The following is a 23038-nucleotide window of genomic DNA, read 5'->3' as shown; positions in this document are numbered from 1 at the left end:
ACATCCACCTCTGACTTTCGGGAGTGCAGGCCTCACCAGGCCTGTTTATCCCAGGGGTTGGCAGGCGGCTCCCTGGCAGCAGGCTGTGGCTTTGGGCCACATGGGCATTGTGGATGCTGGGCCTTGGCCATTTCTGGCTCCAGGCCTTTCTGGGAGGACTGGTGGGCGGGTGGCTGAGCACCAGGGTGTGAGGGCCCTGCCCCAGTGAGGCTGAAAATACACGCTTGCCGTATCTTTATTGCACTTTTACCACATCGCAAACTACTCCACAAAAATTCTGGGAAGGTCGACCTGCTGCTGTGGTCCCCAAGGACCCACGTGACATTTACACCAACTGTCCAGAGCAAAGCCGTGGGTGAGTGGTGCCTGCAATGGAGAGAGGCGGGGCCACTGCTGGACACCGGGAGTAACTGGTCATTCACATTTGGGCATCCATCTGTCCACACGCAGGCCCTGACGTCCACTGGGAACCTCTTTTATCCCCAAAGGGGCTCTCCAGCCTCTAAATGCGGAGGCCTGGGAGGCAAGAGCAGAAAGAGAAGGTGCAGAGCACAGGCACCACATAGAACCTGGAGGCAGCCCTCGGGCAGGGCTAGAGGTGACCGTGGTCTGTGCAGACGTCCCTCCCTTGGTACACTGTACCTTATGTAAATATAAAACAGTGAATAAGGCTTCCTTTCCTACAAAAAGGATGGGAGGCCTCTATTGCTGCTGCCTCCTTGGGAGCACAGGCAGTGCATCCTGCCTGTCCTGGTCTTGGAGAAGCACGGAAGTGTCCTGCTGGCCATGCCACTGGACGGCAGGTCACTGCAGGAACAACCCTGTCCTGTCCGCGACTTCACCAAGCTCCTGATGCATGTGCAGCCACGCTCCTATTGTGGGCAGTGCAGGTGGTGCAGGTCACTACCTCTCAGTGGAGGTTCTGTGCCCAGGGTCCAGGTCGTCCTCCACCACACTGCGTAGCCCGTCTCTCTCCACACAATCACGCACGGCCTGCAGCACGATGCGCAGCCGCCGGTCCAGGGCCTCCAGGTGCAGGCGGAAGAGGACGGGCGCCACCCTGTCCCTCTGCAGAGACTCAGCCATCAACAGGCTCAGCTTGTACTCGTCCTTAGCCAGCAGCTGCAGGCGCAGGTAGGTAGACTTCCTGATCCTGTGGAGAGGTGGCTGTGAGCATGGGCTGGGGGCGGGTTGCCCCAGGGCGGGGGGCGGGGAGAAGATGAAAGAGACCGGGAGAGAGAGACGGAAGCTGAGAGATAGAGGGAGAGATGGGAGAGACTGAGGGAAGCAGAGAGACAGAGAGATGGACAGATACGAGACTGGTACCTTTCTGGCCCTGCCTCTCATCTGTACATGGACGGGGCTCCCCCTTGTAGGGATGTGGGTAGGCACCCTGGGCCTTGGGGCGGACACAGGCAAACTCACCCACTGGCCTTGACCTTGGGTGGGTAGATCTTGAGATGTCTTCTGAGAGAAGCACAAACCACTTTGCCCTGTATCCCCAGCTGTGGGAGGGATGGGTGGATGGGCAGGGGCAGGGTCCTTGGTTCTAAGCTGGAGCCTGTGCTGGGGCTTGGCATCTTCACAGGGTGGTGACAGGAGCCAGCCTGTGTCCTTGTGGGGCCCCTGGAACTCAGGGTTGTGGATGGGTGGGCAGAGAGCTGATGGCCGTGGTATGGCTGGGGGCTGGCTACCAGGTACAGACGCCTGTCTCCAGTGTCATGCAGGGAGGAGGGAGAGCTGGCCTCCTCTGGGCCTGCACAGCCAGGGGTGGCCTTGGGCCCTACCTGCAGCACTGCTGTAGAGGCACCAGGATGGAAAGCTCGTCATGTGCGTATTTCCCAAACCTGCCATGAGAAAGCACAACCATCAGGGCGCTGAGCAGGGTGTGAAGGCCGGGCAGCCTTTTGGGAATGACCATTTTCCTGCCTTGTTAACTGGAGGCCACTCCTCCTGGATGGAGCCTGTCTGGGCCTGTTTTCCTGGGGCAGCAGAAGGGGACAATGGACACACCTCCTAGGGTTACTGCACCTGACAAGGCCAACCGCTGTCCCTCCCTGTGATGGGGACCCTGTTGCCCCTGAATGGAGCCTGGGGCTGGCATCCTGCATTTCACAAAGGGATGGGTCCTTGGGGCTTCCCTGTTCACCAAGGCCTGCCTCTTCTTGCTCTGGGCCGGGCCACACACAGGGCAGAGGTGGCCAGCCTGTTGGGGTCTGAGGTGTGAGGGGACCCACCCTCTTCCGTTGTCCAAGTGGATAATGAAGGTCTCATTTCCAAACTTCTCAAAAGTCTCGTAGTGGTGGCGGTCCATATTCCCTGCAGGGATAAGTACAGGTGCTCAGAGGCCTCTGCCCACTGAGAGTGGCACCTCCTGTCCACCCCAAGAACAGCCTCGGGGGCACAACCCGGCAGAATGGGAACTAGTCCCTCAAATGTGTGGTGCAGGCGGGTCCACTGGGAGTTCTGGGTTGGCACAGGTGGACCTGGACCCCACATCCCCAGTGGCCAGCATGTTCCACGGACATACCCATGAGGAAATCAAAGATGGTCATATCCATGATGTCCAGGACCCGGTGGCCGCTGTCATAGGGTGGAGTCTGCTTCACCTCCTCACAGTAGTCGGGGTCAACTTCCCACCTGCAGGGGAGCCAGTGTGAGGGGGACTCCTTCATGGGCAGGGAGAACCAGGACAAATTATAGGGCTACTGGGCTCAGGAGAGCACAAGCCAGTGGGGCCACTCCAGGCAAAGAGGCTTGGGATGGAGGCCAAGTGTCTACAGAGAAACGTGCCTTGACTATGAGGCTATGAGGTTGCATTAATAGGATTATAGGACTGGGAGGTGACCACACCTTGGTAGAGGCCCCAACCAAGCCTGAGGCTACCATCAGCTCTGTGTTAAGAAACAGTGCCTAGACATTGTACCTACAAGAACACCTTGGTTGAAAGAGTAGGGCATGCTTCTTCTGTGTAAGGGACAAGAGGGTTTGGGGGGCAAGGGCCAAGCTCAAATACTAAGACACGTTTTGAAGGACCTTGCAGTAAGGCCAGTGCCTAGGGGGCTTCTAATTCTCAGGTCAGGGCCCTTCCTACTTACCAGGCCCACTGTGCTCTCACAAGCTGCACAGAGTTGGAGTCACACCCGGCCCTGCCACCCCTTCCTGTCCTGTGGCCATGACAACCCGAAGCCCTCCCAGGCCTGGCATCCTAGCTGCAGAGTGAACAGCCACCCCAGTCCCTGGGGCCCAGCTCTGCACTCACTCTGCTTTCTTGCGCTTGTGGTAGGAGCGTCGCCAGGGGTTGCGCCAGGTCTTTCTCTTGGCCAGGGACAGGTCGGGCAGGAAGGCTGCCAGGGAGCCCTCTATCTGGTCTGGCCTCCCACACAGGGCATGCTCTGTGGAGCAGTAGTAGGAGCACTCCCCATAGAAGCAGATGTTGTTGGCTGGTGGGAGAGACAGACCTGTCACCTTCAGCTGTCCCCCGTGCCATCCTGGTCTTCCAGGGCTCTGCCTGGAGCGTCTCAAGGGCAGGACTCACCCCCATCCTCACATGGCCTCAGTGACCACCTCCAGCCCCATGCCTCGAGTCAACCCTGCTGTGGGCTCTTAGGCCCCACAGCCCTAGAGTCTGAGGGAGGAGCTGGCTGACTTCTCCTCACCCCAGAATCCAAGGGCTGCAATCCATGGAAACTCCAGAGTCTCTGTTCAGTAGCCCCCAGAATGATTTGTACCACGAAGAACGAGAGAATCCACAAAATGGGAAAATCTTTGCAAATCAGAAAGCTGATGGGGATCTACTATTGAGGGATATATAAAGGATTCTCATGACAGAATAATAAAAAAAATCCAATTAATACATGGGCAAAGAGTGCATGGATCCTTTTCCAAAGAAGATACACAAATGGTCAACAAGCCTATGAAAAGATGCTCGACATCAGTGGTCATCAGAGAAACGCAAGTCAAACCCACAAGGAGAAAGCATCTCACACCCACGAGGGTGGTTCTGCTTGAAGGACTGGATGATAGCAAGTTTGGCAAGGACGTGGGGCACTGGAACCGCAGTACCCTGCTGGGGCGGTGACCTGCACAGGTGCTGGTTAAGCAGGAGTTAGCATGTGACCCAGCGGCCCCACTCGCAGGCATCTACCTAACAAAAACGAAATGTGTTCCCGCCCTTTGCCCGAATGTGCTCACAGCAGGAACCCAGCCTCAAAGCCACCAGCTAAACAAGATGCAGAATTCTCACACAACCAAGTCTCATCCATCCCTGGATTGGGAACAGAGTGCTGAGAGGCTGTGGTGCAGACCAGTGGAGAGGACATTGTGCCCGGTGAGAGAAGCCAGGCAGGGGGTGCCCCACGCATGGGCTCAGGGGCATCTCGAGTGCTGGGGCAGGCTCTGGGGTCTTTCTTGGGTGGGGGAAATGTTCTGGGTTCGCAAAACAGAGCGCATGTACTAAAACCCCTGAATCTCACACCTTGAAATGGTGACTTATGGCATGTGAATTCTATCTTGAAAGTTTAAAATCTGCAAGCTCCTGGCTGTCACGGTTTACAGCATGCCTGCTGGGGGTTCACGCCGATCACGGTCCATGGAGGGTCTATTCTTGTACTTGTTTACTGAGTAAATCTGTGTTTTCCTGCTTTGACTTGTTTGGTCAGGAGAAACCTGCAAATGCCTGGGATGTGGAGACAGGAGGAAGCCTCTGGTGGAGCAGGAGGGGCCCTGCCTTGCTTCCTGCTCCTTCCCACTCATAGGGTCAGGAGAATGGCCAGTGAGGGTCACAGAGGGGCAGATGGAGAGAGGGGAGGGTGCTGGCATAACCGAAGCCTGAGGAACACAGCATGTCCTAGCCGCCAGGCTCCCCATGAGCTGCCCGCTGCCTCTCCCTTCCCGGCCTCCATCCCAGCACCAAAGCTGGATAATTATTGTAGGGCCATCTTAGGGGGTCAGCTGCATGGCTCTGGCTGCTGACACAATTCAGTCCATTTTCAGGGTGCCATGACAGGCACGCTGACAGGCATGTCCTCCTGAGCCAGTTCTAGGTGGTATCGCCTTAAGAGGGCAAGTATTTCACAGTCTCTCCTCACCAGCTCCAAAGCCCACTCGAAAGAGCATCTGGGGTGGGGCTGGGTCTCTGAGACTCAGGGTCCCTTCCGGCTGCATGACCTGGGAGAGGCAGCACACATCTCTGCTCAGCTCCTCACCTGTGCATGAGGGTTGAGCTGTGCCCGCAGCCTGGGAGAAGCATCACATAAGGCAACTACGTGAAGTCCAGCGAAGGTGACCATGGAGCAGAGAGGGCGGCCCCACTTTAAGGGGTAAGGGGGCATCCTTTTCAATTAGCAGCTCTAGTAGACAGAGAGTGAGGGGAGGCCAGGGCCTCTCCCAGGGCCTGGTCCTGACCTGGGGCCATGAGCACACAACCCTCCTCATGATCCCAGAAGGCCCTGGCCCGTGTGCCTAGGGTCCAGGATGGGCCTATCTGAGGGACAGAGGTTGGCTCAGCAGGAGGTGGTCACCATGCAGGAGGAGACTTGGTCATCCACCCTGGAATGTGGGCCACAACATTGCACAGGGCAGTGGACATGCCTCTTTCGGGGGTGGCCCTCTAGTTGCTGGCAGAAGACCCACTGGAGCCCCATTCTTCCTCGAAGTGTATTCAAATGGGACAGGGTGGACTGTCTTGATGACCACCTAGCCACTCGGGCCAATCAGGGAAAAACCTCTATGCTGTGTGGGGACTGAGGCCCGGAGGGGCGGGTGGCTTTGGGAGCTGCCCATGACTTGTGTCCTGCCTGGGGGAGGCCACATAGAAGTGTCCACCTTGCAGAATTTTACAGAAAAGGTCAAGGAGCATGTTCCTTGAGCATTTGGGGCTTCAAAGTCTTGGGTTCTGCTCCACAGCTGTGTGGTGTCAGGCACTTTAACTGTCCTCTCTGAATGTGACTTTCACAGACCCCACTGTGTCTGGGCTCTAGCCCATCTCCTTCCTGCAGTGACCCTGGGACCCCAGGGCCACTATCACCCCTCTGTTGCCCTGGCTGTCTTCCTGGATACCTGGGCTTTTCTCTTTCTTGACCAAACCCAGAGGAGAGCCACACAGAGGCAGCAGACCCTGCCGTGGACCGGCGTCTCCCGTTGACCTGGTGTCAGTGAAGCAGGGATGACGGTTTTGGCATCGGATGGGTCGGGAAGTGCAAGCAGAGCAGAATGGATACTGATGACTCTGAGCAGATTTTCTTTTCTAAAATGAGGTCAAAGCTGGCTCCTGAGATCCGCTGCTCCAGAGGAAGCCACACATTCCCAAAGGCTCTGGGAAGAAACCCGCTGATAGCAGCGCCCCGGGGCAGGACGTGGGATCCCTGAGATGGCACTCTAAAGTGGTGGCAGAGCCCAGTCCAGCCGAGGTCAAGAGCGTGCTGTCCAGGTGCAACACGGAACTTCTGGAGTATCATGGGCGAATCTGCAGCTGGCAGAAAATGTCATCGAAAGCCAAAAGCCAGGGCGGATGTCTGCTGTGGAGTCCCCGGTCCATGACAGCTCTAGTGAGTCACTCGAGGACGGATTTAAGTGGCCTCTGAGGCTCCTGGGCCTCAGAACTGATAGCTCCCTGCTGAGGGCCAGGAGTGGTACCAAATGCCAACCAAAGAGGGAGGTGGAAGGATCTTGATTTAGCTGTTCAGGTGAAGAGGTGGCTCAGACTTTGTTTTTAAAAACAAAAATATCCACAATCCTTCACTATTAGAAACTGACCTAAATCCATCGGTGCCAAGAATTCTGGAGCAGGCAGCTTCAACTGCTTCAGTGGCTCTGCCCTTGGGAGCCACTTGGGTTGCTGTCTCAGGAGTCTGTACCCCGTCAGTGGGGAAGTGACACCTGGCATGGAAACCTGTTGCTTCCCTTTCCTGCATCCTCCAACCCCAGCTCCTCTGCTTCGTCTTGGCAAGTTAGTTAACCATGTCCCTTACAATGCCTGTTGACAGGTGAATGGACAAACAGAACGGAGACATCCACCCAGGGCACAGTCCTCCACAAACTCCAGAGACTCAAATAACATGGGTGAACCTTGGAGTCACCATGGTGATGGAACAGAACCAAAGGACACGCTGTGAGCCTCCAGGTGCTCAAAACCACAGCAGGTGGCTCACTAGGAACATGGGAGGCAGCTCAGGGGACTGGAGATGAGGTTCTGTCCTGATGGCAGAGGGTGCCACAGCATCTGTATTCAGTGCCACCAAGCTTAGCTGTCTAAATGCGATATACCTATCACTGTAGGCCAATCTCACCTCAATAAAACTAAAAGCAGGACAAGGACAACCTGCCCACAGGCCCATCCTTGGAGCTCTGGAGAAGCTGTACGGCTCTTAGCCCTGAGCCCACTGTGCCTGTTGCCTGAACCCTTGTTGCTGCCCAGCCAGAGATGACCCAGCAGTGCTGGGTGTCAGCTAGAAAGCACAGTCTTGCCCAATGTGGTGGACCTGTCCCACCTGCCCATGCCACCAGGAGAAGCAGCCTTCCGCCTGAGTGCTGTTAGCACTGTCAGCTGGGGTCCAGGGCTGTGGGGTGCTGGGCTCTCCCCTGCCCACAGTTCTGATGCTGAGCCTACACCCCATGGGCAGCTGGGATCATGACATTATTCGCTGCAGCCACAGTCAAGGCCCATCCTCAGCTTATCAGATGGGGGGGACTTAGGGCCCTCCCTGCCCAGCCCTGGACCTGTGTTGTCTTTTGTCCTGAACTGAGAGCTGGGAGGAGCCTGCTCTGAAGTGAAGGGCAGTGGGTCTAAGAATGTCTGTCAGCAACTGCTCACCTGGGGGTGGGCACCAACGCCTGGGGGTGTTATTCTCTTAATATTTTGAACCTTTGAAATATGTTGCTGCAAAAGTCACAATAAAGGAAAAAACAGTGAAGAGGAGTCACAAGGTCTGAGTGCAGCTGGGTGGCTGCCCAGCGGCACTGCTCCCAGGTGCATGGCCAGAGAGGGTTGTGTGGCTTCTCTCTGGTGTGCATGGCTGGACGGCAGGGTGGTGTTCCCACAAGCAGTGGGGCAGGAGATGGGGCTGGCAGTGGAGGCGCTGGTGACACGGTGGAGGAGTGAACATCATGGCCAATTGCCAAGTTCTGAGGTCAGGGTGGAGGTGGGGAGGGGCCCCAGAGGTAAGGTCCCTGCAGGAAAGCCCTTCAAGAGAAGGCCGAGCTGCTTGTGAGTGACACAGTCCCAGCTCTGGCATGGCCTAAGCACAACCAACCCCAAAGACCCTGCCAACTCACAGGCTCTTATTGGGTCCCTTGATTCTGTCAGGAGAGGCCAGGGGGGTAGGGAACATTCCTCTCTGCCCTTTGGGAATTTCTGTCCTATTTTTCTCTCATTAGAGGAGGAGACCATATGAGCGTGCAGATGTGTGCTGGAGGATAAGAACAGAGCTCAGCTGAAGTACGATTCCTGGCCCTTGCTTCTGACAAGCTCACCAATGCGATGCTGCGCACCAAGAGGCGATGCTGCGCACGCTGATCTGAGACCCATCAGGAAACGAGTTTTCAGTTCGGGCTTTTATGTGCCAGCAATTCTTAGGGCACAGCTAATCAGGGCCCTTAATTGGATTTATGTGCACGAATTACGGAGCTGGGCATGTGGCTGGGGTGCTCCTGTGGTGTGATCGTCTTCAGCCAGCCTAGTTTACACACCCACCACTTCATTCCGCTTTGCTGGCATTGCTGGAGCCACTGGGCACTCTCAAGAATGGAGCAGAAGTCGGAGGCTCCCCACAGCTCAGTGGTAGGAAGCAGCTCAGCAGGGGCCCCGGGTGAGGAAGAGCTCAGACAGCGAGATCACGGGGCGGATAACTGAGTGGTGTGATTAGCGTGGGTGCACACTTGGGATTCACAAGCAAAGTGTCAGGGCTCCTGTGAACTGAGGATCTCTGTGGTGCACCTGAGAGGCCAGCACCTGTGCCTCCTCCAAGGGCACCAGAGATGGGAAGCTGCTGCTCTCACCAGTTGGCTCCTTGAGGGAAGGGGCTGCCTGGCCTGTTGCCAGGTGTGTGTCTTGCTGGGGAGTGTCTGGGAGAAGGGAGGTCTCTGGGTGGACAAGGCCACTGGGAGAGGCTGAGCCTATCTGAGAGTGAGTTCCTTTGCCTTTTAAACCAAACAGTGAACAAATGTAAAAATCACCTTCCTGCCTAGCACAGAGCCTGAGAGTGAGGAAGAGCCCTGCCCGGGTTTCTGGAACCTTGTTGGCGGATCCATACACATGGAAAGGGAAGGGGCACCTGGTCTTCTCCAAGTGGAAGCAGGAGGAGTGGCCTTTGCATGACCCCTCTCTAGAGGTGGCCAAGGGCGCCACCTGTTGGGGGCTGCATGAAGGGCCATACATAGCTACCTGGAGAGACAAAGAAGGTCCTCCACAACTTCTTGTCTCGAGTGACATCCCGAATTTCCTTGGTCATGTTGACCATCCTGCCAGCCACAGGAGGGACTCTGCGGAAGTCCAGGATCCTGGCAAGAGAAGAGGAGAGGAAGAGGTCTTCACTTTCTGTGGTGGATTCCTGGCAACCCAGGCAGTGGCTGGTGAACCAGGCCTCTCCTGGCCTTCACTCAAATCTGGCTTGGGGCCATGGCTCTGCCTGGCACCAACAGCAACAGGCCGAACACACCCTGGAAGGACAAGTCCTTGTGAATTTGCCTCAGCCCTGCCAGGCATCCGGATAACTAAAACATGCCCTCATTCTAGGGCTAAATTTAAAATGAATTAAATTAAATTAGCCACTCTTAATGGAACTCTTTCTGAGCCGTATGGCATGCACTGCCACTTGCTTAATTAAATGGAGATGCCGGATACGAGCATTTTCTGCTGACACAGGATGCATGATAGCTGCACAGGCATCCTCTGCAGAAGTGGCCAGGCATGGAGGAACAGGGTGCACACGTAGGACCCAGGGTCAGCCTGGCTGCAGCGGCATCGCCACCTCCCACAGGCATGTGCACCCTGGGCTCTGCTGCCCTGTCTTATAAGCAAGTCAACTGGGGTCCATGTTTTGAGAGAGTGACCTCATGGCTGGGGAGTCACTATGGTCCTTTCCATGGGAAGGCCTTTCTCTCAGGTTGGGCTGTCCTGGGAAAATGAAATGGTTGGAAATCTGACTTCTGGAGATCTCACATAAGGTTTGCGATCTTACATGGATCACTCGATTCTGTTAAAATGCAGATCCTGGTCTGTGGGTCTGGTATGGGGTCCAGACTCTTCATTCAACCAGCTATGGGGGTTGGGAGTGGTGGTGGGGGTGACACTTCTGTCCAGCCAGGGCCCTGTGGAGCAGCCAGGAGGCTCAGAGGCAGAGGCCAAGGGTGGGATCCTCCTTTCTGCTGCTGATTGGTTGGTGCTTTCTGTCCTCCAGATCTCTCGGACCTGACCCCAGAATCAGGCCGTGGTCACTCCTTGAGGGTAAACACTGGCCATCTCATAGGGCTCCTGTGGGTGGTCCTACCTCCCTGCAGCTGGGTGGAATCTGAAAATGAGCTTCGTCCTGCGGGTCACAGCTGACCCTCAGGAGGCTGGGGCCAGGCCTCCCCTCATTCTGCTGTGGGTGCTCCTTCCTCCAGGAAGTCTTCTTGGTCCCTCAGAGAAGTCCCACCCTGTGATTATCCATGTAAAAATTCATAGGAATAATAATTCTTCCTCTCTTCCTGCCTGCTTTTCTTTTTCCTGTGTTCTCTGAGACCCCAAACCTACCATTCATCTTGATGCTTCTGCTGGGCACATGAGAGGCACCTGCCTGGGTTATCAGGGCCACAAGGGAAGGGCTCATCTCTGGGCAGATATTTCTCTCAGGGCCTCAGTTTTCTGGACTGTGGACCTGGGGTGTGAAGGTTTGCCCACTAGGCATTGAGAGAGTTTGAAGAACCAACTCGAGCAGGGTGCTCTGAACAGAGACCATGGAGACCATCATGGGGAGATGACAGTGACAAGACACTGTAGACCTCAGAGCCTCGGCCTGTGCCTTCTGGTGGATGTGCACTAACAGACCTGTGAAATGATGCTTGATGGGCACCTGGCTCTCAGAGGACAGGGCTCTCCTGTCCAGGTGGAAGGGGCTGCTCTGTGGAGGAGGGGCTCACCTGTCCAAGTGGAAGGCAGCGATCTCCGCATTGTGCCGCTCGTAGTCAGAGAAATAAAAAAAGTCGGGAGGTGTCTCCTGCTCCCTCGTTTGCCTGGAGGAAATGGGTAGAAAGGGTTTGTCACTGAGCAATGCCCCAGCTGAGGGGCACGCTGTATGCTGGACACACTGTGCCAGTTTTCCAGAGCTGACTTAAATGTCTGAAGATTTTGCTAACCGGTTGTCACAGAGTCACTGCTGGAAATTAAATGATGCAAACGTACCATTAAGTATGTATACTTAAGGGTAATAAGTACTTAGGTCTCACGGCTGTCCAGCTGCTCCCTGCTTCACTCCCTCTGCAGCCTGTGCTGCAGGTGGAAATGCTGCGTGGGGCCGGGTACCTCCTCCCAGCCCTGTTTAGTGACTCGGGAGGCAGCTGTGGACAGATGGAGCACTTGCCCCAAGGTGGGCGGGAGCACTTGTAACATGGGGTTGGTACTCCCCAAACCAGCTCCCCTGGGAACCCACCTCCTGCCAAATGGCTTCTTGGCTAAGCTGATGGGCAAAGGCAGCACCTGCCTCTGCACCCAGAGATAAGGAGATAAGAGCTGAGTGGCCCTGCTGCAGAAAGATGGCCCCCAAACTGGATTAGACACACCTTTCCAGGGCATGGGCTTGGGCTGCGGTTGGGGGACAATCTCTCTGCAGACCTGCCCTCCTCAGTCACTGTCTCCTCTGAAAGAGAAGCTGGGCAGCCTTCATAGGCCCTCTTGTGTGGCTTTCTGTCCCACAGGGACACATGGCACTGGGGCCTGGGCCTCAGTTTCCTCACTGCCCTGTCCAGCTCCCAAGCTGAGCTGTAATTCCCCACCATTTCCTGTTCTTGTCTTTGGTCCTCCATTCTTGCTGACACTTCTCCTCTTGGAAAAGTCTCCCTTCCACCTCCAGGGTTAAGTCAGCATTTCCACACGTGTGTCTCAAGGAATATCCAGCCTGGACTTCCCGGAACTCAGGGGTGCTCAATCAGAGAAGTTGAAGTTTGAGAAATGGGGCCCCTGGGTCTGGGTCCCCTTATAAAGGTTCTGACCAGGCCTGCAGCCAGCATGTCTGACCATGGTCTTTAGCCCTACACAGACTGTGGATCTTGCTTTCTGCCTAGTATGTCATCCCATCCTGCAGTCCTGAGAAGTTTTGGTTTAAATCTCAAATGCAGCCATTTGCCAGCCTCAGTCCCAAGGCAAATCCTTTATGGAACCTTCCCCAGTGCCAGCAAGGATGAGCCACAGCATCCCTCTTGTCCTTCTGGCTGGTGAGCAGACAGAAACCCTCTCTTCAGAGCAGTAATGCGCCACCTGTGACTTCCCGACACAAAGCCAGAGCTGGGCCACCAGCTGCTCTGGCACGGTGCTGGCCCCTCACCTGCAGTGCTGCCAGCAGCTCCTCCCTGGAGTCCTGGCTTCCCCTTGGCATGTTGGGGGTTGGGTTTCCGGACTTTAGTGCTGCTTGGGTGGCCTTGGACAAGGGACAGGCTGTGTTGGGCCTCTCCCCTTAAGTTCAGGGAACAGCCAGATAGGATATGAGATGTCGCCCAGTGCCCATACACTCTGATTTTGAGCCTGGCTTCTCAGTACCAAGTGACCGACTGTCCTGTTGGAGGCCTGTCTGGCACTGGTAGGCAACCAGGTCTGCAACGTTCCCAAGTTATGGGCAGGTGGGTGGCCTGCCAAGGGAAGAGCCAGAGGGTAGCTCCCTTGAGGGACCTGGCTCCTTCGGGTCCTCGATGCTCTACGATGGAGGAAACTCAGGATCACAACTCTCCCACTCTACAGATAGAGATGACGAGGCCACACAGCGGCAGGGACTTACTCAGTAACCTGCAGTGACAGCTCAGACAGTCCAGAGCTCCTCTGGAGGGTCTGATCGATCTGTTTGTGCACCTGGCGACTCAGCAGGGCTGGTGCTTGTTCAGTGTGTGTGCCACCACGGCCCCGGCCCAGGTCATGGGTGGGTCCCCCTTGGTGTGCACAGCAAGGGGCATCATCATCGCCTGGGATTCCAGTCCCCACGCTTGTCCTCCCCACACACGGCAGTTTTGGGGTTTGGTGGGAGCCCAGGGTTGGGGAGTTGCAACCTGGGCTTCCTGACCCAGCACTACCTGGACCCTTCCTGCCAGAGACCCAGGGGCCTGACTGGAGTGCAGAGAGGGTGAGGGTGGTTCAGGCTCAGGACACTCAGGGCTGCTCAGGGGGACAAGCAGGGAAGCCACCAGTCGGCTCCCTGGGAGGTCAGCAGATTCTAACCAGGAGGACTGTGTCCCCTCTCCAGGGTACTGGCCATGCCGCCCTCCAGGCTCCTCTCTGGAGCTGCTCCCAGTGCAAGCTGCACTCAGCCTGCTGCGGGTGAGGTTTCTGTGCTTCCTGCTGTGGCAGGATCTCTTGCCTGTTGAAAGTTTCCATCTGTAAGCTGCACTGAAGCTCCCTCTGCTCAGGTCGCCACAGGCAGGCCTGCTTTGAAGGCCACCATTGCTCTGAAGACTTTGAATATCCCTTATGTCTCAGGTTCTGGGCTGTTCAACAAACTCCCAGGGAGGCAGGGACAAGTTACAGCGCTCTTTCAAATGTCTGATGCAACACAGTGTTTGACCTTAAGAATTTGGAACTGTTAACCTATTGTTGCTCAAAATCACATCTGAGAGCAGCAATGTTTTTGGCATGGAATCTGGGTCCACTGTTTTCCAGCCTCCACCAATAGTCCAGGAAACACCTCTCAGGCAAGTCCAGCTGGGGAACTCCACCAGTAAGGATGGCTCCTTAGGATCTTTGTTGGCCACCTTTCCAAGTGCTGGGACACATGGCCTGGGTCTCAACCTGCTCCAGGCCAACCTCCTTCACAAGTGGGTACCATCAGCCTAGGCTTGGATGCTCCCAGCGTGGAGACTTACACTCTGCCCCATCATGAGTCCATCCCCCAGTTTCCCTGGTCTGGGTCCCTCCTTCCAGATATGCAGGTGAGATCAGCCGGGCCTCTCTGAGCTGTCAACCCCAATGCTGGCTGAGGTTACTGTCGCATACAGCTAAGTGGAGACCCATCGTGGTGAGCTGTGGATTCCAGTGGGGGGATCCAGTGTAGGCTGTAGGTGATGGCCATACTTCAGCTGGGTCCCTCCCCACCTCTTCTTGGGAAGAAACAATAAGCTGTTCTTGGTGGTTCCTTGAACATTTCTTGCCCCAGTAATGGATTTCCTCATCAGCCTTTCCAGGAACCAGTGCGGAAGGTGGTGCACCAGGAACTAACCATTCCACATGATCCATGGGCACTGGCCGGACAGGACTCTGGCTGGGAATGTACCTGGCCTTGCACCTGGCCTTTGTACAACGTAATGCAGACAGCATACCACGGACAAAGTGTATGTCCCCTAGCCAGCTGGGGCTGGGGTCCTGGTCATCAGTGTGTGTTTTCTCAGGCAAGAGAGTGGAGAAGGTGGCACACAGGGCCTGGGGCACTCGTGGCAACAGCATGAGGCCTCTGCTGGGTGAGGCTCCTGAGGTTGAGTCCAGACTTGTGGAATCTCCTGGCTTTGAAATGTATTTAAAATTTCAGTTTTGTTTTTTTTTTTTTGAAAAGCATTGCTGGTCACAGCAGGTTCATCGTTCTCTGGTTCCAACCCGTGGCCGGTGGGTGGCTGTTTCTGGAGCTGGGAGCTCTTGAGGCTGAACATCAGTCACCCTGTGTTCAACTTGGAACCCTGGCTCCCAGCAAAGCCTGTTTTCCAAAACACAGGTGTCGCCTAGATGTGGTCATTTTCTTTTAAGATATTTTTTTAGTTGTCAATGGACCTTTATTTTATTTATATGTGGCACTTAGGATGGAACCCATGCATCAAGCATGCTAGGCAAGCACTCTACCACTGAGCTACGATCCCAGCCCTGAAGTCACTTTTAACTGGAAACTAAGGACTGAAGTGGGATTTCCGCCCTGTGAGTTTTCGGGGAGCTTCCTGTGTGAACGGTCCATACACAGTGCGCGCTAGCCCTGATCCTAACCTAGTCCCTGGCATGTTGGTATTAGTCTGTTATGGAAGGCCAGAATTATTTTTGTTGGTATATTTGACCCTGACCACATCACGTGCTGGTGGGCAGAGCTGGGCCTCAGCCCCCGGGGCACAGCCCTACATGGAGGCAGCACTGTGGGGCCTCAGTGGCTGGCTGTAGACCTTCCCTCTGTGAGGGCAGGTGGTCATTCAGGTTCTTCAACCGTCCAACACAGCAGCCATGGGCTACAAGTGGCTACAAGGAGCTCGAAATGGTGCTGGAGCCACTGAGGACCAGCTTTTAAATCTGTTTTTTTAAATTAATTCAAATCTAAATGGTCATGGCTGCATGCTGGGCAGCAAAGCTCTGTGGATTGCCTGAGGCCTCCCTGGCACCTCTGGAATGTCTGGCTGCCCCTCGCTCTCTACCTTCCTGCCTCTGTGCTCTCAGGCTGTCCCCTGGACCACCACCTCCAGGAAGTCCCCTGGAATCTCAGTCCTTTCCAGACCTCTCTCCACAATTCCCAGGTACACAACCCTGTCAGCCATGGTATGTAGCTTTGGGGAACATGAGGAGCCCCATCCATGCACAGGGCCTGCATAGAGGCATAAGAGGTACAGACATGCAGTGTCCAGTTGCATCTTCACTCTGCCACTGACCAGCAGATGTGGCCCAGGCCTGGAGGGAGAATGAAAGCAATCTGGGTGGTTGAGATGAAGTACACTCCAGAACCCCTGGGGCCAAGGTGTGGTCCACACTGGCAGGGGCAGGCTGGATGTCTACTTGGAGTTCCCCAGGCCTGCCACCGTTGAAGTCAGCCCTTAGTGGTCAAAGTGCAGCAAGGCCTTGGGGGAGCTGTCATGGGCAACTGGAGCCTAGTTGGGACTGACCAGGTGAGGCTTTGTCTGCAGAGGGGACCTGAGGGATGGGCCAGGAAACTGTGAGACAAAGTGTCTGACCACACACTATGAGGCAGGCACACAATGACAAGCAGGCACAGGCAACACACTAACACTTGTACACACGCACACCCTACAGGACAGTGCTGTTGAAAGGATCTCAGGAGAGAGGGATGAGGACCCATTCGCCTGATTTTCTGGGCACATCTGCACAGAGGGGGCTGGAAAAAGAGCAGTCGTGGCCGTGAAGAGATAGTTGTGATTTTCCCTCTGCAAAAAGAGCCTCAGAGCTCCCGGGCCGCATGTCTGACTTGCCTACTTGAGTCAGCGCAGCTGGCCGTCAGAACACCAGCCTACCTGCAGCTCCTGTCTAGCTGCACTTGCAGGCTGCAGCAGTGGCAGAGAATTCAGGAGCAACCTCACCCTGGCTCTGGGGCCAGCAGGACAAGGGCTCAGGGCCCCGAGGCAGGGGGACACCCTGGCCCGTCCTGATACAGCAGAGAGCAGCCCTGAGGGCAGCGGTAAGCAAGTGGCTTCCAACGAATGAACCTTGAAAAGCCACAGGATGCAGGGGCCACCTCACACCCACTCTCCCATCCTGCCTGGGGCTGTTCCATCAGGTGCAAATACCAATTCAGCCCCCTGCCTGCCCTCTTCCTGCTCCACCTGCTCTGATTGCTCCTCCACCGAGGACAAGCTGGGGCCCGGCAGGCCCCCAGCTTTTACGGCACTGCTGCTCTTGGACTTCCCTCCTCAGTCTGTCTCAGCCCTTCTACGGGACCTTTTCCGGCAGCCTGGGACAGAACGCTGCTCTTGGTCCAAAGAGCGCTTGGCACATGCTACACTGGGCAGCATTGTGTGGAACGCAGGGAAGAGCCTGGAGGCAGAAGTGTCTGCCCTGCAGATGCTGTGCCCAGCCAGGCTTGCTTAGGGACGGGCAATGAGCTGGAGGATGATGGGGAGCTGACAGGAGGTGCAGGGTGGCCTCTGTCTTCCTGCGAGCCTTGGCGCCTCTTTTCCTCTGTCTCTGTCACCCCCACTCATGGCCACAGTATGTGTGGGACAGACTGAAGTCTGAGCAGAGGTAATGTTGTGTGGAGCCCAACAGTGAGAAATCCTTCAGCCAGTCCTTCTCCCTGACCCTTGTGGCCCTCATGAGCACATCACATGACACCTGAAATCCAGTTGGCTTCCAGTCTTGCAGCTCCAGGAAGGGGCTGGGCACTTCCCTGATGCCTCTCTGATGTCCTGGAACAGTTCCTGGTTCCCTGTCACCCACCTCCTCAATGATCCCAGAAGTAGGCAGCTGGCATAGGCCCATATACCACCTGTGGACTCTTTGGCTTCCAGGAACCCTTCCCTGAATGGCCCAGAAGTTCAGAAAAGTGGTGAGGGGTGCTGTCTGTCCATGCTCCCTTCCCCCAAGAATCTCCAAGGTGCTCCTGGGCCTGCTGCTCCAGCACACCTCTCAAGTGCCCCCCAAATCCATCTGGCAGCTCCTCAGTCTTGCTGGCTGGTTACCCTGAACTGGTCAAGGGGGTGCGTACTGGTGGTCGGGGCCCTCAGTTTCCTTGTACACGATAGCAGCTGATAGAACAAAGAAGAAAGAGACCTTAAGGGGTCCGCTAGTGGCCCAAGAGAGGGGAAGGGAGGAGGGGATATTGCCACAGCTGATCCCCAAGGCCAAACTGCTGGCTTTCCATCGCAGTGACCTGGCAGCTCCCCCCTTAGCCCCAACAACGCGGTGCCCCCTCCCCAGGGCTGCCTTTCATTCCTGACAGTCCACTGGATGACACCCCAAGGCACTTTTCAAGACCCCACTGTGATATGGCACAGAGGGCAGTGAAGGGCACAGGCTGCCCCCTTCTCTTTGGCTGAGATTCTGCCACATTGCTCCCACACCCTGGCCCCCTCCTGACCCCTCCAAACTGCTCCCTACAACCTGCCACCTGGCTGACCACTGCTTGCAACACCCTGACCACAGCTCTGGGGAGGAGGACACTCCTGTGAACCAGCATTTCTCAAACTGGGTCCTAGAGCCAAGTGCCCTGGGGGTATGTGTGTTATAAATGATTATAACGTGACCCACCCCAGATGAGTCTGGTGGGAATAAGGGGGCGTGCAGGAAGCTCGCTGCAGTGACCTTCCATGATTTCATGTCTTCCAAAGCTAGAGCCATCACTGTGGACATCCTACTGAAGGTCCTGCCCTGTAGGCATCCTGATACTCTCCAGGAATCCTGACCCCCATTTCCTGGCACTCTAGGAACCCTCACAACCTCTGGGGACACAGCCTCCAGGCCACACAGGATGGAAAGTACAGCCCAGTGTATACCATGATCCCAACACACCAGGCTGGGCAGGGGATGGGCTCATGTATAAGGCCTTGCTCAGGTGGGGTGCTACAACCCTTGCAGAGACCCCTGGGGAGCCAAAGCCTCACACCTCACCAATGGATGGTTCACCCCAGCTTAGTGGCAGACCTGGGCATGTTCAAATCTGTCTGATCCTGGTCCTGTGGTGAGGAGTCCCAGCTCCAGGGTGTTTCAAAGACAGCATGGCCATATCTGCCTCCCATACTATGGCCATGTTCCTCCATCAGAGATGCATATTCCCTTCCATCTCACCTCTGTGGAGGAGAGTTGGTCTTTGGTCATGGCATCCCCACTGGTAATGGCCAAAACCCCAGGAAAGCAAGCCATGTGGCCTTCCCCCCCCACCACCCCCCCGCCCCCCCCGCATGCTCCAAAAGAGCTGTAGCTGTGAATTCTGACCTGAGGTGGGGTGCGTTGTACCCCCATGGGCAGCTGTCCTACTTCTTTTAAAAAATGTGAAGGATTTGGGGCAGCCACCATGGGACCAAGGGGCCACTGCTTGCCACAGAAGAGTCTCTTGAACTGGAACCTGGCACTCACAGCAGAGCCTGACTGGGAAAAGCCAGTGGCTGGCCTTTCTGGGTGGTTGTCCACCTGACCTCTCCCAGGTTCTTTCAATGACCCTACTCCAGGCAGCAAAGCAGGGCCTCCAGGCAGGATGTCTGGCAGGTCCACCTTGGCCTGGTCCCTGGGGTCACACTGGGGTGTGTCTGAGCCTTCCCAGCCCAGTCCTCCTCTTTCCCCAGCTTTCCTCAGACCCTCCCTCATGGTCATTCAGGCCTTAGGGACAACTTCCAGAAAACACCACAGTTGACTGAGCTGTTGAAACTAAATGCCTGTCCTGGGCCCAGGTAGATATACTGCATGTCTCTCATGCCTCGATACCCACTCAGCCCCAGTGAACCTGGGAGTCACCTGGGGAGATAAGAAAACTCTCATGCTGGCCGTATGTGGACCCTCAGATTGGAATCCTGGAGGTGGTGTCAGTTCTGACCACCAGGCTCCTCAGGCCACCTGGCTCTGGATATCTGGCTATGTGACCCCCCTCCAGGAGTCATGACAGAGAGGGTGGTAAGGAGCAGCTTCCGTTCAGGGCAGCCAAGCACCTACTGGGCTTCAGCCATTACTCCTTCCTGACTGTCCTAGAAGCTCAGCCTTATGGCACTGGGTGACGACTTGGCACTTCCCTGGGCCTGGTGGCAGCCAGGCAAATCTCAGTCCTCCACGTCGTTGCTCCCACCCCTGCATACCCCTTCCACAGCAGACCTGCCTGGACATCAACACCCTGTAAGGCTGGGGGCAGGAGTGGTTGGCCTTCTGGTCAGAGAGAGCCTGGGAGCCTTCTATGTTCAAGGCAAGTCTTGTGATGGGCCCGACATGTGTACCCACCAGGAATCAACACTGGTCAAGATGCAGGATCTGCCACTCCCTTCCCTGACTCAAGTGACAATTGTCAGTCCTGCCCTGGCAGGCTAGGTACAGCTGCTCCACACACCTTCAAACCTATGCTGGCCACAGGCAAGGAGATCCACTTCCCAGGGGGACAGTCCCATGCTCACTAGCATGCCAGTTTCAAGGCTGACATGAATACTGTCATGTCAACTGAGGGAGGTTGTGCCCTGGGCTGCCACCCGTTCTTGGCAGTTTGAACATCACTCACGTGTGGTCTTTGCATGCACTGCAGCCTGCTCCCCTGGGCACACAGGGGAGGAACTGCAGACACAGGGCCTCCTGCCAAGGTCAGGTGGAACCCTCCTCTGTTCTGTTCATGCTCAGAATTGCTGGGCCCAAGTGGGTGACATTCACATTTTGAGGTCAGCTCCAGACAGCTCCCCAGGAGACCATCCCACACCTGCCAGGTGCCCAGGGTCAGGGCTTATGACCCCTGGCTGTTCCTATTTCAGTTCTCTCACAGGCTGTCAGCTCCTCGGGGTGGTGCCCAGATTAGTTGGCCCTGATAAGGCCTCTAGGCAGAGGCTCGCCAAGGTGGCACCTGAAGGAGAGGGCTCTGCTACCCAGCAGAACACAGCTAAGGAAAGGCATGCTGAGGCCTCGAAGGGAAGCTGGATCTCTGTGCGGTGCTAAGGGCCCTTGGGGTCTGCACCAAAACAAGGGAGGGAAGAGAGGGCCAAAGAGGTGGGGGCACCAGAGAGGAGGGGGAAAGGAGAACTGAACAGCAGGGTCCACTTGCCCTTGATGCCACGCCGTAGTGAAAGGACAAGCTCCAGGTAGCCACCGCCTAACTGCTGTTGGGTCCCGGTCACCAGCAATGGCCAAAAGGATAGAGGTCTCAGAGCTATATCGGCTGCTATGGAAGGACTCTGAGGCCATGCTGACGATCAGGGGATGTATGGGGACATTTCTGTGGTTGCCGATGGCAAGACTGGGTTGTCGCCCTCACAACTGAGGGCAAAGAGAGTCCTGTAGAGGCTGTGAGGAGGCTGAGTGGGTGTCAAGGCATCTTATGGAACCTAGGCAGGCTGGTGCCCCTGATGCCCTCTCAATGTGCCTGGAGGTTCTTGGCCTCCCTCCTGACCAGGGACCCAAGTGGCACTGCTGGCTCAGCATCAGGGCAGGCTTTGGAAAAGTACTGAACCTGCTGTGCCAGGTCGGAACAAGCCGGTGAACCAAGTCACCTGGCAACCTCCCCTTGCCCGGTCTCCAAGGATGGAGCACTCAGGTGTGGAGGGCAGGTGAAGGGTGTGGCCTCTTCTTCCAGGGTAAAAGCAAGACATTATCTGATAAGGCTGGCTGAGCACCAAGAACACAAAACTGCCCTTATCATGGATGGGGACAAAGCACTGGGGGAATAGGAGAATAGGAGACTCTGGTCTGGGTGCACTGGGAGCCCAGGGTCCAAAGTCACTGGCCCACTGCCCGCCAGCTCCAGCAGCACAACCTCATGCCTCCAGATGCAGCTGCTGCAGCTCCACAGGGTGGAGAGGAGGCATTGCTCAGGGCAGAGCCTCACCCATGGCCTCACTGGGTCAAGGAGGGCTCTGGTGTTTTCTGCAGGGCGGGGGGTGGGGTGCTGCAAGAAAATAGGTTCAAAGGAGGGAGTCAGCTGAAATCAATCAACCCATCAACTTTGCAGTGGGTAAACTAAGGGGACCCCTATGGCCCACTGGGGGAGGGACTTACATCCTGAAATCCACACGCAGATCCTTGAACCTTTATGTCTTCCCCATAAACCTCACAGGTGTTCACTGTAGGTAACGGCCAAGGGATCAACACTCTGGGTTTGAGAAGGAGCCAGCTGTGCTGGTTGGGCAAGGGACATGATGGGCTAAAGGCAGATGGTTGACATACAGGTAGCCTCCTAGCCTGTCTCGACACTTCTTGCTTCCGACACGTGGGGCCTCCTAGGTGAAGCAAGTGCCTTGTGGTTGTTCCCATGTGGCTGATCCTCCCTTGATGGTCCTTGGGATTTCCATGGGCCCTGGGCAGGGCTGAGGGGGTGTGGGGCTCCCACATCTTAGAGGACTGGTGAGAGCTCTGGAGCTGGCAGTGGGCAGAGGCTGAGTGTCCATCCAGGTCCTCGCCTGACTCAGAGCAGTTAGGCCCTGGCAGGAGCCCCAGCACCTGTCTTCAGTTCTTCATAAGACACTGACTCAATTATGCACAAGGGAGCCACCAGCTGGGCACCTGCCAGGTGCCTAGGATGGGGCTTGGGGCTGCAGAGCATTGTGGCAGCCCCTCCCTGAGATATCTGAGCAGAGTCCCCAAAGCAGACTTGAGATACCTACACTGAGGTCAAGACCCTAGGAGGCCCAAGGATGGGTACTTCTGGGTCCCTTCATGACTGCTCCAAGTTGCCCCCCCCTCCAGGCCACTCTCCCTGGAGCTGCCAACCCCTGAGATCCCTCAGCATTGCCCCTGAGGTCACAAGCCACAAGCTGACCAAGCCTGGCTGCACCTGACCTTGGTACTGAGCAGGCAGGAAAAGAAGTTGGTTCCAAGGCTAATGTCAAAACCACCAGTGGGCTGAGGGTGCCCCAAGGTGGACGCCCCAGTGAAGGATGGTCCTGTGGCTACCACAGCTCAGGGGTTATGAAAGGAGGAAAAGGAGAGATCCCAAAGGACCAGGACCCCAGCAAGGTGCTAACATACCTCTCTCTGAACACCTAAGAATGTCTGGGCATCTCTGCTACTTGGAGGCCACGCAGGACCCCCGAGGCCACTAGGAAGGTTGGCATCATGGGGAATGCTAAGCTGTGGACACCCATGAATATCAGTTGATGCTTCCCAGAAGGGCTTTGCCTTCTCAGAGGCCTCACACAGCCTGGGATCATCCACAAACCTTCCTCCCCCAGAAGTGAACACCACATACCTTCCTTTAGAGGAATTTTCCTTAGCACTGATGAAAACACAATAAGTATTGATTATGCTCATTCATATTAAAGTGAGAATGACTTCTGTTCCCCGAAGATGCCCATGTCTGAATCCCCAAGAATGTGCCATGGTACCTTACAATGACAGGAGGGACTCTACTGATAAGTTATGAAGGATCCTGGGGTGTGGGGATCTTCTTGGTCATCCAGGAGGGCTTGATGCAAAGCACCAGGGACCTCCCAAGAGGACTTGAGGGAGATTTGACTACAAAAGATGCTGTCCTGCTAGCTTTGGAACTGAGAA

The 23038-nt window shown here is 56.0% G+C and overlaps 1 protein-coding gene across 1 annotated transcript in view; it reads right to left on the bottom strand.

The window, feature by feature from the left end:
• Positions 1-219: 219 nt before the first annotated feature.
• Positions 220-23038, bottom strand: part of LOC306649753 (extracellular serine/threonine protein kinase FAM20C) — a 51627-nt gene continuing 28808 nt past the window's right edge. Inside the window, exons 4-10 of the mRNA XM_079121005.1 lie at positions 11119-11211; positions 9383-9498; positions 3263-3443; positions 2531-2640; positions 2238-2319; positions 1788-1847; positions 220-1153 (exon numbers count right to left, since the gene is read on the bottom strand). Coding sequence (XP_078977131.1) covers positions 904-1153; positions 1788-1847; positions 2238-2319; positions 2531-2640; positions 3263-3443; positions 9383-9498; positions 11119-11211 — 892 coding nt within the window. The 3' untranslated portion in view covers positions 220-903. The remainder of the gene's footprint in view (positions 1154-1787; positions 1848-2237; positions 2320-2530; positions 2641-3262; positions 3444-9382; positions 9499-11118; positions 11212-23038) is intronic.

Source organism: Sciurus vulgaris (genome assembly GCF_902686455.1).
Source record: "Sciurus vulgaris genome assembly, chromosome: 18".
NCBI classification, from domain to species: Eukaryota; Metazoa; Chordata; class Mammalia; order Rodentia; family Sciuridae; genus Sciurus; species Sciurus vulgaris.
The sequence above is the reverse complement of the archived record's forward strand: the minus strand, read 5'-3'. Positions and strand labels throughout refer to the sequence as shown.